This window comes from Vicugna pacos, chromosome 13, assembly GCF_048564905.1.
Source record: "Vicugna pacos chromosome 13, VicPac4, whole genome shotgun sequence".
In the NCBI taxonomy this organism is placed as follows: Eukaryota; Metazoa; Chordata; class Mammalia; order Artiodactyla; family Camelidae; genus Vicugna; species Vicugna pacos.
The window spans coordinates 16,599,095-16,613,699 of record NC_132999.1 but is presented as its reverse complement, the minus strand read 5'-3'; the positions used below and the strand labels follow the sequence as shown (position 1 = coordinate 16,613,699).

Here is a 14,605-nt window from a genome sequence, read left to right as displayed (position 1 = left end):
CTAAGAAACAGAGAAGCACACACAAGCATTGATCCAATATGAGCAGATCTACACACCTAAAATTAAGTTAGCAACATTCTTCAAACACTTTTAGCTAATAACCAAAGAACCAAGAGTTCATTTCTATGGAGGCATTTCATAGAAACAACTAAATCACTTCAAATGCACATTCCTTCCTCTGCTTTTTCCTCCTGTGCAGGGGCATGAAATACCTACATTGCCTTCTTCTAAGACAAAGGACAAAGACTACTAACCTCCATGCGTTGTGCATGCTAAGAAACAAAGAACGTGCCTGCAAATTGTCAAGCAAATCTTCCCACGTACCTAGAAACACAATAATCACCCCATCAACTGAGACACCAAGGGACCCTACCTTGGGGGAGGTGAAGGTACATTTGAGTTTCCGGGGCACTCTCTCACGGGCCATTTCAGTCCACTCAGCGAACATATCATCGCGGTAAGCCAGGGAAACGTCCATGGAAACTTCTGCATTTTCTCCTGCAAGAGAAAGGATGCACAATTCAGAAATGGGCTTTGGGGAGATACTTTGGAAATAGTTCAAAAATTCTTATAGGCTCTACCATGGAAACCAACCAAACAAAAGAGCTGTATCAGCTCCTATCAAATTCCAAACCTAACGCTCCAAACCTGAAGACTTAAAAGTCATAGGATGAATATTGGAGCTGGACACTGGGTCCCCTCACATAACCAACGGCTCTGCCAAAAAGTCACAGAGCTCCCAAGGAAACTCTTCCAGATTCAGAAGATTCCTCACTCTCTCTGAGGCAGCTCCAATGGTCAGATTCTGACTCATGGTCAGCACTCAGCCTGCTGTAACTTGCCCCACTGGTCCCAGGTCTGCCCATAGGAGTCACACGGCAGACGAGGTCCTTCTTCCATTAAAGCGCCTTAGGTACTTGGAACCTGCACCTCATCTCCCGGTGTTTCCTCTCCTCTCTGATAAAAATGACCAAGTTTTTTGATCACCACTCAGAGACATGTGTTAAGTATCTTGGGTATTTCTTTAGGACACACTCCAGTCTGAAAGCATCCTTCTTAAAATTGCCCACCAAGAAGCTCTCAAATATAGGGTCTGCTGCTTCTCTAGAACTCAAAACCCCTTCTTGATGGTGTGGACAAAGTTGATATAAGAGGTAAAGTGTTTCTTCCAAATTAAAGACTTATACAAATACAGGAATATAATAATAAGTACATAATTGTGCAAATGAATGTTCACATATATGTTCTTATAAGTAAGGACCATGAATGAGTTTAACTCACCACAGAACTCACTAAGGAGATTAGATTAATCAAAATTCCATCTATCTATTTTGTGCGTTTTATACTCTGTTGAGCAAGTTCAAGAACTGAGGAATCTTAAAGGGGAAAAAAAGCACCGCTATGTATCTAACATGACTGTGGTGAGCCAGTCCCCGCTGGGGTTATGAGACTGGGCTCAGTTCTACACTCTGGAACCTGAATACCAGATAACAAGGGAAACAGGTAAGAATAACTGCTGTCTGGAAAATTAAGGCTTTTCTACCCACTGGCCCAGTGTGGCCTGAAGACAGTTTGACTGTGTGGTAGATCCCTGACTCTCTAAGGAAATCTAGGAAGAGAAAGAAAAAATGCAGGAAAGAAGGGATTTGAGGCCATCCTGATATAGATGAAACCCTCAATGAACATCTGTGCCCACTCCTTTGTTAGTACTATTTAAATCCTCAGTAATAATGATCAGAAAGAGAAGTAAAAAGACAATCCCACTTATAATCACATCAGAAAGAATAAATACCTAGGAATAAACTTAACCAAGGAAATGAAAGATTTATACTCTGCAAACTATAAAATGCTGATGAAGGAAACTGAAGATAATACAAAGCAATGGAAAGATATCCCATGCTCTTAGACTGGAAGAATTAAATTGTTCAAATAACCACGCTACCCAAAGCTATCTACAGATTTCATGTAATCCCTGTCAAAATATCCATGACATTTTTCATAGAACTGGAACAAATAATCCTAAAATTTATATAGAACCACAAAAGACTCTGAATTGCCAAAGCTATCTTAAGAAAAAAAGAATAAAGCTGGAGGTATCACCTCCCAGACTTCAGATTATTCTACAAAGCTACAGGAATCAAAATAGCATAGTATTGGCACAACAACAGACACATAGATCGATGGAACAAAATAGTGAGCTCAGAAATAAACCCACACATCTTGGTCAATTAACCTATGACAAAGGCAGCAAAAGTATACGATGGGGAAAAGACAGTCTCCTCAGTAAGTCGTGCTGGGAAAATTGGACAGCTACATGTAAAAGAATGAGATTACATTTCTTCACACCATATACAAAAATAAACTCAAAATGGATTAAAGACCTAAATGTAGGGCATGATACCATAAAGAAGAGAACATAGGAAGAACACTCTGACATAAATCCTAGCAATATTTTTTTTGGATCTGTCTCCTCAGGTAAAAGAAATAAAAGCAAAAATAAACAAATAAGATCCAATTAAACTTAAAGCTTTCGCAGCACAAAGGAGACCATCAACAAAACAAAAAGACAACCTGTGGAATGGGAGAAAATATTTGCAAATGATGCAACTGACAAGGGGTTAATATCTAAAATATACAAACAGCTCATATAAGTCAACATCAAAAGAACAAACAACACAATCAAAAAAATGGGAAGATGACCTGAACAGACATCTTCCCAAAGAAGACATACAGATGGCCAATGGGCACATGAAAAGATGCTCAACATCTCTAATTATTAGAAAAATGCACATCAAATCACAGTGAGAAATTACCTCACACCTGTCAGAATGGCTATCATCAAAAAGTCTACAAATAACAAATGTTGGCAAGGATGCAGATGTCACTGTTGGCAGGAATGTAAACTGGTGTAGCTACTACAGATAACAGTATGAAGATTCCTCAAAAAACTAAAAATAGAACTACCATATGATCCACTCCTAAGTATATATCCAGGAAAAATAAAAATGGTAATTCAAAAAGATACATGCACCCCAATGTTCATAGCAGCACTATTTTCAATAGCCAAGACATGGAAGGAACCCAAGTGTCCACAACAAATGAATGGATAAAAGAGATGTAAAAATATTCACATATGTATAAACACACACCCTAACACAGACAACAGAATACTACTCAGCCATAAAAAAGAATGAAATGCTGTCACTTGCAACAACATGGACAGACCTACAGAGTATTATGCTTAGTGAAATGTCAGAGAAAGACAAATACTGTATGATATCACTTATATGTGAAATATTAAAAAATAACACAAACAAATGTATACAGCAACAGAAACAGCCTCACAGATATAGAAAGCAAACGTGGTTATCCATGGGGAGAGGGAAGCAGGGAGGGGCACATGAGGGGTATGAGATTAAGAGAGGCAAATACTATGTATAAAATAAACAACAAGGATATATTATATAGCTCAGGGAATTATAGCTATTATCTTATAGTAACTGTTCATGGACTATAATCTGTTAAAAAAAAAAAAACCTGAATCCTTATGCTGTATATCTGAAACTAACATAATATCGTAAATCAACTATACTTCAAAAAAAAATAAATAAAAATAATAAATCTTCAGTCAAACATGGTGAATTGGCCACTTGTGCTTTCCTCCTCTCACTCCTGCAACTCCACAAAACAAAAACAGACAAAAAGGCAAAAACCAGGAAAGGAAAACAAAGGAAATTAAATCACAATGGGGAAAAAATGGTAGTGGCACAAGCAGACCAGATTGAAACAATTTTTTTGAAGATGAAAAATAGATGAAGTAGGATTTCCTGACAGCCACAGAGACGGGCACAGCTAAAACTCCCACAGAAGGGATATTCTGAAAAAGTGAGCCAACATGTCCAAAAGGCCCCGAGCCACTCAGAACTGGAAAGCACCAGAATTGGAAAGCACCATATGACAGGAGACACAAGATGCTGACAGCAGGGTAACAGGGTCAAGGTCTGTACACAGAATCACTGGATCCCCAGTCCTCATCCATCTTCACATCTCCACTCAGTCCAAGGGGAGACTCTGGACTTGCGGGCACCAGGCTGCGCAGAGACCGAGGGCTGAGAACGGGGATACTAAGAGTCTGCACAAGCAACTGTGGGACCTGGCTTGGCAGAGGCGACGCTCAGAGTTTGTATATCTTCTTGGTTAGGAGCCAGGATGGCTATAACTGCTCCTCGCTTGGCAGCCTCAGTGGTCAAAAGAAAGAACTGGCAAAAGCTCCCACCTGTGAGTTGAGTATTAGGCACCAAGGTACCTCCTTTCATCTGTAACACTAGGATTAGGAATTGGGACTTTCAACTCTGTTGGGAGGGTACCTCCAGAACCACAGAACTCAAGAGGACAAACCTGAAAGTTACCAGTTCACATATTGTGCTCCTTGGAGGGCCAGGTTCAGGGCAGCACTAGCCTTAGACACAGCAGGAGGGGCCCTGAATCTGGCCCCCTATGTTCAGAGCCCTGCTCTGTCTGGCCCTTTTCCAGCTGTCCTTTTTCTCTTTGCACAAGAAGAACCTCAAGGGAAGGGGACGTGCCCACCAAGAGCCTAATTCCTTCCAAGAGTTTCTAGAATTTGGTCCAGGAACTCAGCACCCCAGGATATGTGCCCAGACAGCTCTGAGCCTATTTCCACAGCCTGGCGTGCCGCTTCCCCCCGATTCTGTCTTCCAAAGGGAACTACATAACCACCTGGGCACCCCTGGGCTCAGGAGTGGTCAAAGGGCCGCTGCTTGCAGGAGGATATGGAGACTGAACTTGGGGGTTGGGGTTTCCACACATAAACACACTCCTTGCATGGCAGGGAACCAAGGAGCGGGGAGAAGAGGCATCTGGAAGCCCACACTCCCTGGTCAGTCACATTTTTTTGGCACAGAATTCCAAGCAGTCCAAGAATCCTAAGTTCAAACTCAAATTTCCAGTTCATTATGAAGGTGAATTTGTTATAACTGGATGATAGAACTTATTTGGCTTAACAATGAGGTGTCCTGATTTATTACTTTAAAATATTTAGACACACAGCAGCCGTGCCTTCACTGGGACTCTTGCCCTAGGCCCTACCAGTGTGGTTCAGAGCAGGTGCCTCAGGGAGAGACAGGGCCGGAGAGACTCACCTCCTGGCCTACTTCCCGCTTTAAGAGTTATAGCCACCTATTGGGAATCCCCAGGCTGTTTTAAAATACGCTGTTAAAAACAAACAAAATTTTTAAACACTGTTTTCACATACAATCACTCTGTATCAGGTGCTCATGACTTCCGTGCTTTCATTTAAATGACCTCATTAAACAGCTCCATTAAGTGGGCACAGATATTTCCTTCTGATCAGTGAGTAAACCGAGGTCCTCAGATACGACGTGACTCGCCTGAAGTCTTATGGCTGCTGGTAACATGAGAAAGACAACTATTCTGAAACCGTCTTAAAAGACAACCATCTTGTCTGTACTGCTCGAAGAAAACTGGTTAACTCGTGAGGAAAGGGGCCCCTCAAACTAGTCGCAAAGTAGGAATAGGTACGTCTTGAGTAAAACCAAAGGCTCCCTGTGAACATTCTCCCCTCTGGTCCTCACACCCATCCCACGAAGAAGAGGTCACTTACATATATCACCCAGAAATATTCGGCTAGTAAATGGTAGAGCTGGGACTTCGACTTCAGTCTGGATCACCCCCGACACCCCCCTCCACTGCCACCTTCTACGACCTTTGCTGGTAGAAACAGAATTCAAACTTAACACTTGGAGCACGCACACTGCGTGCAGGGGCACCACTCAACTCTGACCAGACACAACCTTCTACAGGAGACACACACGCAGTGTCCCTGGGAGGCCACAGGCACGGCTCATGGTATGTCTGCAGTGGTCTAACACGAGCCTTCAGGGAAGAACGCCCCAAACCCACACAGAACCATTTCAGAAAACCGACTAGAGAAATGTTACTGATCTCAAAATACAAAGCTGGAAGCCCGGGGACCCCTGGGTTCAGCTGTGGTTCTGGCCCAAACGAGGTGTGCGATCAGGGACGGGGAGCAAGCCCTGTGGGTCTGGGCAGCCGCCTTCGCTCCAGCCCGCAGCCGTCATGAGAGCAGTAGGTCGTCTTACCAGACCTGCTGCCTTTTCCAAGAGAAGCCAGAAATTCAGGTGATTATAAAACAACTCTCAATTTGTAAATGTCAATCACCAAGTCACCCAAACCAAAATAAAGCATCCCTGTGCAGGTCAGCTGGTAAGACGTCAGGCAAGCTGAGTCACTCTTCGGGGGACACCTTTCACAGGCCCTCACACCAGCATTCTTTTCCTTCCATCCCACCATCAGGTGAAGTACTTTCTAAAACTCCTATTACGTTCATGAACTTTATCACATGCTCTGCCCGATGCCCACACAGCACCTCCTGACTTCTGGTGTTGTCTGGGGCACGTGTTATTCCCGCTCGTGAGGGGAGAGGTCAAGACTCAGGAGGCTTCTTCCCTAGAAACATCAGCCTCGAGCTTCTGGAGCTTCACGGCCTGTGGGCTGACGGAAACCACAGGGAGAACGGCCGGTTCGAGTGGCCCCCCGGCCGTCCCTCACTGGACTCTGAGCTCACCCCCCACCACCCCTGGCTGTACCCTCGGGCCCCTTAGCCTGCTAAGTAGGACTTGCCTCTCAGGATTCTGTGATCATTAGATTAGTTACTACATGAAAACAATTTAGAACAGCGAAGAAAGCATGCATAGTTAGCTTTTGGGAAGTAAAAGTTAAGTCTTACGCCTACTTTTAATTCAGAATAATCACGAGGTTTCAGAGACATGGAACTTCCCACTATGAACCCCTATTCAAACCTGGAGCACAGAACTCAGAAACAGGAAAGCACTGGGCAGAGGAGCCCAGCAAAGCTGTGAAGTCAGGCGGCGGAAGCGCTTTCTCTTCTGCCTCCAATAGACTCGGAAACGAAGTTCAGCTTTAATGACTATGTTGTGGGTAATAAAACACCGGTCTCATGACTCCTGGGATACCGCGTGGGCAATATTCCCCTCCCCTCGCCACCATTCATGGGGATAATGAAAGTGAAGCATCCAATCTGAGCTCCCTGGGAGAATGGCAGGAAGGCCAAAGCTACCTCTGGCACCTGGAGAACCTTCCCTATAAAAACAAAGACGCTGGTTATACCAGTTCTGTCGGGTAAAGTTGTAAGGTATCAGCATAGGGAATTTATAGATTTGAAATGCATGGTTTTCTACACCTAAACCAGACCAGCAGCTTTGCTAGCCTGTGGGCTTCTGAGCTTCACATTTCTCAAATGGCTTTGGAGACACATTTTGGTTGCATGGAAAATTCATTTGGAATACTGAGAAGGGAGATGTGGATAGGTACTGTGGTTCATTACACTTACCATTTCCATCCTGTTATGGGGGCGGTGCTCTGACCTGAGGAACTGCACTCCAGGGTTCTATAGGACACACCCAGACTGCAGAGCATCATTACAGGCGGAAAGATCTGTGCCCTTCCATATGGGGAAGCATCGACCAACCATACCCTCAAGAAGCATTTATCTCTGTATGAGTTAAAGCACTCTGCCCTTCATGAGAAAAGTGTTAGCTGATCAGTTTTCTGAAGACACATGGAAAGCTAGAGAGGTGAGCAGGTCCTTTGCATAAGCCAAAAATGGTGGGGAGACAAATAGCTAGCAAACAGTCTGAGCACCCCAAGAAACCTAGGGGCTTCTGAGGTTACCCAGAATGTAAGAATGGCCCCTGGCGAAGAGGGTGAAGTGATGGAAGATGAAGCTTCATTCAGGAAGTCATCAGAACGCTTCTCACTTACACTTTTGGAAACAGGTATTTGCCAGCCAGGATAGTATAAAGAGGGTGGGGGCCAAACAGATCTGCTTTTCAATTTTATCTTTATGTCTTCCCAGCTAAGTGACTCTGAGTAAGTCCCAATTTCAATTTCCACCTCTGCAAGATAGGAACAGTGGGACCTACTTCCCAAGGCTGTCGACAGGACGACTTGGCACACAGGCACTTAAAAATACTCAGTCTTTTCCATCCAGTCCCAGGATGGTTAGGTTATACTGTTGCTCAATTAACTGGAAATAAAGGGGAAGAGGGGAAGGGCAAGTTGCATTAAGGGGAAATAAAGAATTATTTTATGGTTGTCAAAAGCCTTTAGGTTTCCTAAGAAACCTTGATTTCCCTGGGCTCGGGCCCTGGGGAAAAAAAATTAAAGAGATTTCAAAATGCTTCTGTGCATTCCCACGTTACACAGGGGAGCTGCCAGTCACCAGGTTTGTTTGGGTAACCTCAGAAAGAGGCCGTGCAGACCAGCCTCCTCCCAGCCTCCGGCAGACATATAATCTGAGGTTATTTATGCCAGCGTTCCTTCCCCGATCAAAAACTCCCTGACCCGGCTTGTATTTTCTTGACGCTTTCAATTAAGGAAATAACAAAACCAACCCTGTCCAGTATCCATGGTTAGGTCTGGCAAAAATGGACTCGGCTAATTATAAATTTGGTCCTGGCTTTTTTCTTAAGATGCCCCACAGGCCGGGGTGTGAGTAGTTATAAAATGAATGAGTATAATTATTTCACAAACCAGCCCAACAGTTCAGTTTGCATCACCTCTCTCATTTTTCCCCGTCACATCAAGCATTTGCATTGTGGAGAAAGAGTTTCCACGTGTAAGAAGACATTTTTCTAAGCATTGTCATTGCTATATTCTGAAGCAATATCCCCTAATTGAAGTAAGCTGTCTATGAAACATGATTAGATATGGGAGAACAGCCCTCAGATTAGGCTTTTTGCAAAGTGACACCTTTTCAGTTAGAAAACACCCACTTATCCCAGCTACGCCCTGTTGGACTGCTTAAAGGTTATACATTTGGAAAAGTAGCTGGGGCATCAAATGTTTTGTAAACAAATGGATCTGCAGGACCACAAAATACAGAAAAAAAAATACATCCTGGTGTTCACTGGATTGCAGAGTAGCTCTCTCCCCTTCTAACTCAGTACACTTGCCCTGAGGGGTCTCCTCCTCTCCTAGGACACCAGCCACCTTCTTAAATTCAGATTTCCCTCCTGAGTTTCAAATCTGCAAGCCCACTTTCCACTGGATGGCTCTATTTCCATGGTGCAGAAAAGAAAGTCAAACCGCCAAATCTGGTCAGTTCTCTCAACTCATCAAGTCTTGCAGATTTATGTTCTCTCTCCTCAGCACCACTCCTCTTGTTAAAAGCCACCGTCATCTCAGGTCTAGATGACTCAAACACATGCCCCAAGTCTGTTTTTCACACTGTAACAAGACAGATGATTTCTAAAACAATTTAAATGTCTTTACATTGTCCTCAGTCTAATGCTAAAACTCCTTAAATGGCATAGAAGACCAAGATGTGGCTCTTGGTTAGCATCCTAGGGTCTTATCTCACGAACCCTTCCCTACTCCTGCCCTGGAGACTGGTTACCTTGAATGTAGCCCGCCATCCCTCCCCAGCCTTGGAGATGGGTTAGACAGAGTTCAGGCTCCGGAGAGAAGCAGCCTGTGATCATGGTCTGCCTTGGCCACCTGGTGCCTGTGCAGTGGCAGGTAAGCTGCTGAACTTCTCTGTCTTTAAAGGGGGAGAACAGCATGCCTGTCTCCTGTGGTTACGAGGATTAAATGAGGTACCATGTGGATTACTCAGCACAGCCCTGGCATACAACAAGCACTCAGTAAATGCTGGCTGCTTTTTAAAGGTTGTTACTCAAGGTTACCTTCACTTAACTGTACTCGGGGTCCCTGTAAGCACACCTAGTTTTTACCAGCTGCCCCCTTCAAGAGGGTAAATTACAAAAGAGGTTCTTTTCCTCCAGGCTGCAGACAGTATTCTGCTCATAATACCTGGGCATCCCGACTCATACCAGAATACCTCCTGCTCATCTTCTAGAGTTCCACAGATTCACTCCCACCTTCCCTCACCCACTGAGACTGCTGAAGTGCCTGCCCCTCCTCTGGCTCCCACAGGCCCCTGCGTGCCCAGCTCTGTAACATGTATCCTGCAGTCCAACCACCTGGCTACTTACCTAGATCTCTTTCCCTGCCCTCCTCCCACTGAGACTGAGAGGTTCCTGAAAGCCAGGGACTGTCTGTCTTCTTCACAGCTCTATCACCCATGTCTTTATGGAATAGATATTCATTAAATTTTTGCCAAATGAATGAATGAATATCATCATCATTCTTTCTCCAACTACTCCTCCAAACCAAAATTCCCTCTGCCACTCCATTACCTGTATACCGCATATGTGTAGTCTACAGTTTGCTCTGTTGTGGTGGCATTCACTTTCTTTTCCCTCCTGCCTGATTCCCTTCTCCCAACCCCACACATATGTATATGTATACACACACACACACACACACACACACACACACTCTCTCTCTCTCTCTCTCTCTCTCTCTCTCTCTCTCTCTCTCTCTCTCTCTCTCTCTCTCTCTCTCTCAGGAAAAGGGATGTTCCTCAAATTTGGCCCAAGGGTCCCATCAAGGAACAATATGCCTGTCCCCAGGACTGTGTGGAAAGGGAGTGAGCCTGTGGGAGGCACTGTCTCCTTCCTCCCTCTCCATCTGAATTGTAATATGGGGTTGTTCTCGTGTTCTGTTTGAGAGGGCTTGTGGGGTTAAAGGAGGAGACAGGCTGTAACCACAGGCGCTAGAAACCAGATAGTTCTATGACCTGTTCTAGAGTTTAAGGATTAAGTAAAGCAATAAAAAGGTGGGCCTTTGACGTGTGTATCACGCCTGTCCAAGTCTACAGGGGTAAGAGAAGAGATGAATGACAGGCAAGAGATTCCAGAGAAGTAAATGGTGCAGCACTCATTTGGGTGTGACACATCAGGTCCCTAGGGATCTACTCAAGCCTAGTTTTCCAGGACAGAAAAGAAGCCCATCAAGAACTGATACATCATAACAACTGGTGCTGCCACCATGACAGAATAATACACGTCTGAAACTTCTAATGCTAGATGGGCCGCCCGATCCAATTCACTCTTTCCTCTACCAGATGTTTTTAACCATCTACTAGTTTCTATGCACAATAGTGGGGATAAAAAAGATATACAAGGCAAAGTCATTGCCCTCAATTGTTCACAGTAAGGTGGAGGAGGAAGGTATATACATAAATAAGAATAATCCCATGTGGGAGGTACTATATTAGAAGTATATGTATACACTCAGCCCTCTGTGCCCACCACGGCTGCGGAATCTACAGACACAGAGGCCTGACTGTACTGTACCATTTTATGTGAAGGACTTGGGCATCTGTGAATGTTCATATTCCCGGAGGTCCTGGAACCAATCCCCCGGGGGTATCAAGGGACAACTGTAGTCAGCACAAAGATGTCAAGAGTGCCAGGGAGGGGACAAGGGATGCAGCATAGAATACGTGTCCTTCTCGATTATCTTATCTGGAAGAGAGGACGTGTAACTGTGAATCGCAGGATGAGTATGAGTTCACTGGGTAAGGAAGGAGGAGAAGGAATTATAGGCAGAGGGAGCTGCATGCATAAAAAGTCATGGCAGCACAAAAGAACAGGGTAGTCAGAGAAACAAGCTACTTCAATACAGCGGGGAATGAGAGAAAGAGTGGAGAAAACAGGCAAGGCTGGAGAAGAGGGTCAGATGACAAAGAGAAGAAATGTGCTCTAAACGCTGCAGCATTCTGTTCAGAAGGATGTTTAAGCAAGAGATCTGGCCGCTGTGTGAAAGGCAGACTGGGATGGGGCAGGAGGGTGTGGGTAGAGAGATCTAGAAGAAACTGAGGTCCACTGCCCTTACACAGTTCTCAGCATGCTGAAGATTATTTACTCCCATGGTAAGTATCACAAGAAGGATCTTCCCTGTTTTCCAAGAAATTTGAACTCAACAATGAACCAATCTTTTTCTAACAAAGCTTAAGAAATCAGAACCAATCAAGCCGGCAAGTGTTAAAACACTGGAAAGCAAATGTGGCAACAGCTTTTTTCTATATGATCATAATCAATATAAATGTGGAGTGAAAACAAACGTGACAGCCAAGGGAGGGAAACACACAGTGGGCTTCTTTCTTTCTCCCTAGGACACCATCAGTGCACAGGGCATTTAGAATAGCTGATGCAACGGTTATGAAATCTACCTGCCCCCTTCTCTCTCTCTCTCTCTCTCTCTCTGAATGCAATTAGAGAAGAGGGCTTCATTCACACTGAATCTAAAAATAGATGATGGCAGAGTTCATAGACTGACAGCTGCATTCCCATACAGTAACCAAGAGAGGAAAGGGATGGCTAATTTAACTTAACAACGTCCAAAACAAACAGTGCAGAAGAAGTCCAGGATAAAGAGAAAACACAAAGGTCACGTCTTCAAAGGGCTGGAAGAGGAATGGGGTCACTGTCTGGCAGTTTATCAGTCCTCCTCAAATCCTGATGAAACTGGTGTAGTATTCTGCCCAGATCTGCCCAGAGTCCTTCAGACAAGAGCTCTGGCAGATGAAGCTCCTGAAGAAATCTAAGCAAGGCAGGCAGGCAGAAGGGCCAGGACGTGCCCTCCTAAATTCTTCCACATCACCCGGAAACCTAAAAGCTAAGAAAGTCACTCCATTTTCTAGATAAGATAAATGAGCGTGTTTCTCCTGTTCATGGTATCTAAATTATACTCTGCCTAGCCTGGGGCAGGAAAAAAAAAAGTTATCCAGGAAATAAACATGGATCATTAAGGGGGAGAAACCAGGTGTCTAGAAGGAATGAACCATTTCTTTCTCTCCTTGGTCCTAAAATGTTTTAGCCGTCCTCCGCTGTCCGCCCTGCCCAGGGAGGGGATTAGGTTGGGCTTCAAAAGAAACAAGGGAGTGCCTGTGGACGGAAAGCAGATTCTCTCTGCAGCTCCCCCACAGACCTGTGCTGGATGTCAGGGCGGCTGCCAGCCAGCTAAATGTCAGATCACCGGTCCCCAGCATTCCCGCGCCACGCCACCTCCATCGCCCTGGTGACTAAGCTGTTTCAACAGCTGTGTTATTGCTGGAGTCAGGCCAGTGTTATTCACACAGAGTATTTGTTTCGGACAGCTTACATGGGGAATGACTGCACCCAGGATCTGGGGTTCTATTTGCAGATCAGGTTCTTCCCTAGATCATTCAGCCAGGGCATTCCCTAAACTTGAGCTTCAGGTAGCAACGGGACAATGTTGGGCTGCCGCTCAGGCTTCCAGGAGGTGGACGGACTCCTAACACTACAAAGTGGGTGGAGAAGGCCTGTGTGTCTGTGAGAGAGAGAGAAGGAAGCGTGATCGAACACCAGGACCCCTGGCTGGGCCCCAGCAGACTTCCACTATCTTTCTGTCAATAAAAGCCACTCCACACTAACCAGAGGCTCCTTTTTCTGCTCTTCCTCTCTTTTACTGCTCTTCCTCTCCAGCCATCATCCTCAGTCTTTCCTCTGAAATAACGTATCGTTCCTTCCAGGTAATGCTGGCACCTCCTTTGCCTCTGTCAGTCTCTCCGTGCATCTCGCCACAAACTTGCCTCTGACCATCACTAAGTCTGGACGGCGTCCTCCTGCGGGCTCCTCCCTCAGCCCCTGGCCCTCTCCCCTCTCTCGCTGCATTGCTCACCATCATCGATGTTCCCATCACTCAGGAAGCAGGGCGGGCCCTTGGACTTGCTCATCCCCTCCCAGGTCTCTAGCCTCTTGCTCAGCATAGCAGGTACTCTGTGCCTAACTGCTGAACAAACCAACCCAACTCCCTTGCGTTGAGGGCTGACGGGAGGCGGACAAAGGCACTGCATTTGTGACCTTTACTCTCTGGGAAGGACCGAGTTCCAATTCTAGTCCCATCCTAGGCTGCACCCACCCAAGAACCCTACTAGCCTGCTCTCTCTCCTAAGTCCTTCTCACCTACAGCAATTGGGAGACATTTTCTGGTATTAAAGAGATCACAGAAATGTGTTTTCTTATAAAGGAGATCTTGCATTTCAAAAAGAAATAAAATAATGATTCCTAAAAGCACACGTTTTTGAGGGCCTGTGACGAGCATTTCAGCCATATGGAAATGCCAGCCAGACAGAAACGATCATCTGCGATCTCAAAATGAGGAAACGGAGGCACGTGGTCTCAGGGTCAGTGTGGGAGGGAGGCAGGTTGTGAACTGGGTTTGCCTGAATCCACCACTCCAGTCCTTTCCCATTATGTCACTGGTTAGGAGAGGAGACCTGTTTCTCGCTCTAGGAAAGCCATAATTAGCTGTGCAACTGGAGAAAGTCACTTTACACATTGTATGCTTTCATTAAATACCGAAGTTAAACATGTGATGACTAAGGTCCTTCCCGTCCTAACATCTCATGAATGTAGAAAACTAAAACACCACCAGTTGCTTAACTGCCTTCTGTATTTGAGGCACTGTGGTTAAAAACAAAGGACAGTGCAACAAATTCCTGCCCTCAGGGCACTTATAATGGAGTTGATGCAACAAAGGATAAAAACTCAAGCTTGACTAATATGAGTTAAACAGAAACAAATACAAAAGTACCAGAGTACAGGGCAGTCCCGGTGGAAAAACAATGCCAGAACCATAAAAGGACAAAAGT

At 45.1% G+C, this 14,605-nt stretch overlaps 1 protein-coding gene across 2 annotated transcripts in view; it reads right to left on the bottom strand.

Annotated features, from left to right (window-relative positions):
- The window catches only part of WLS (Wnt ligand secretion mediator), a 124,135-nt gene that overhangs the window by 56,710 nt on the left and 52,820 nt on the right, over positions 1 to 14,605 (bottom strand). For both annotated transcript variants that reach the window (XM_015240172.3, XM_006205349.4), the window contains exon 3: positions 374 to 498. In XM_015240172.3, coding sequence (XP_015095658.1) covers positions 374 to 498 — 125 coding nt within the window. The remainder of the gene's footprint in view (positions 1 to 373; positions 499 to 14,605) is intronic.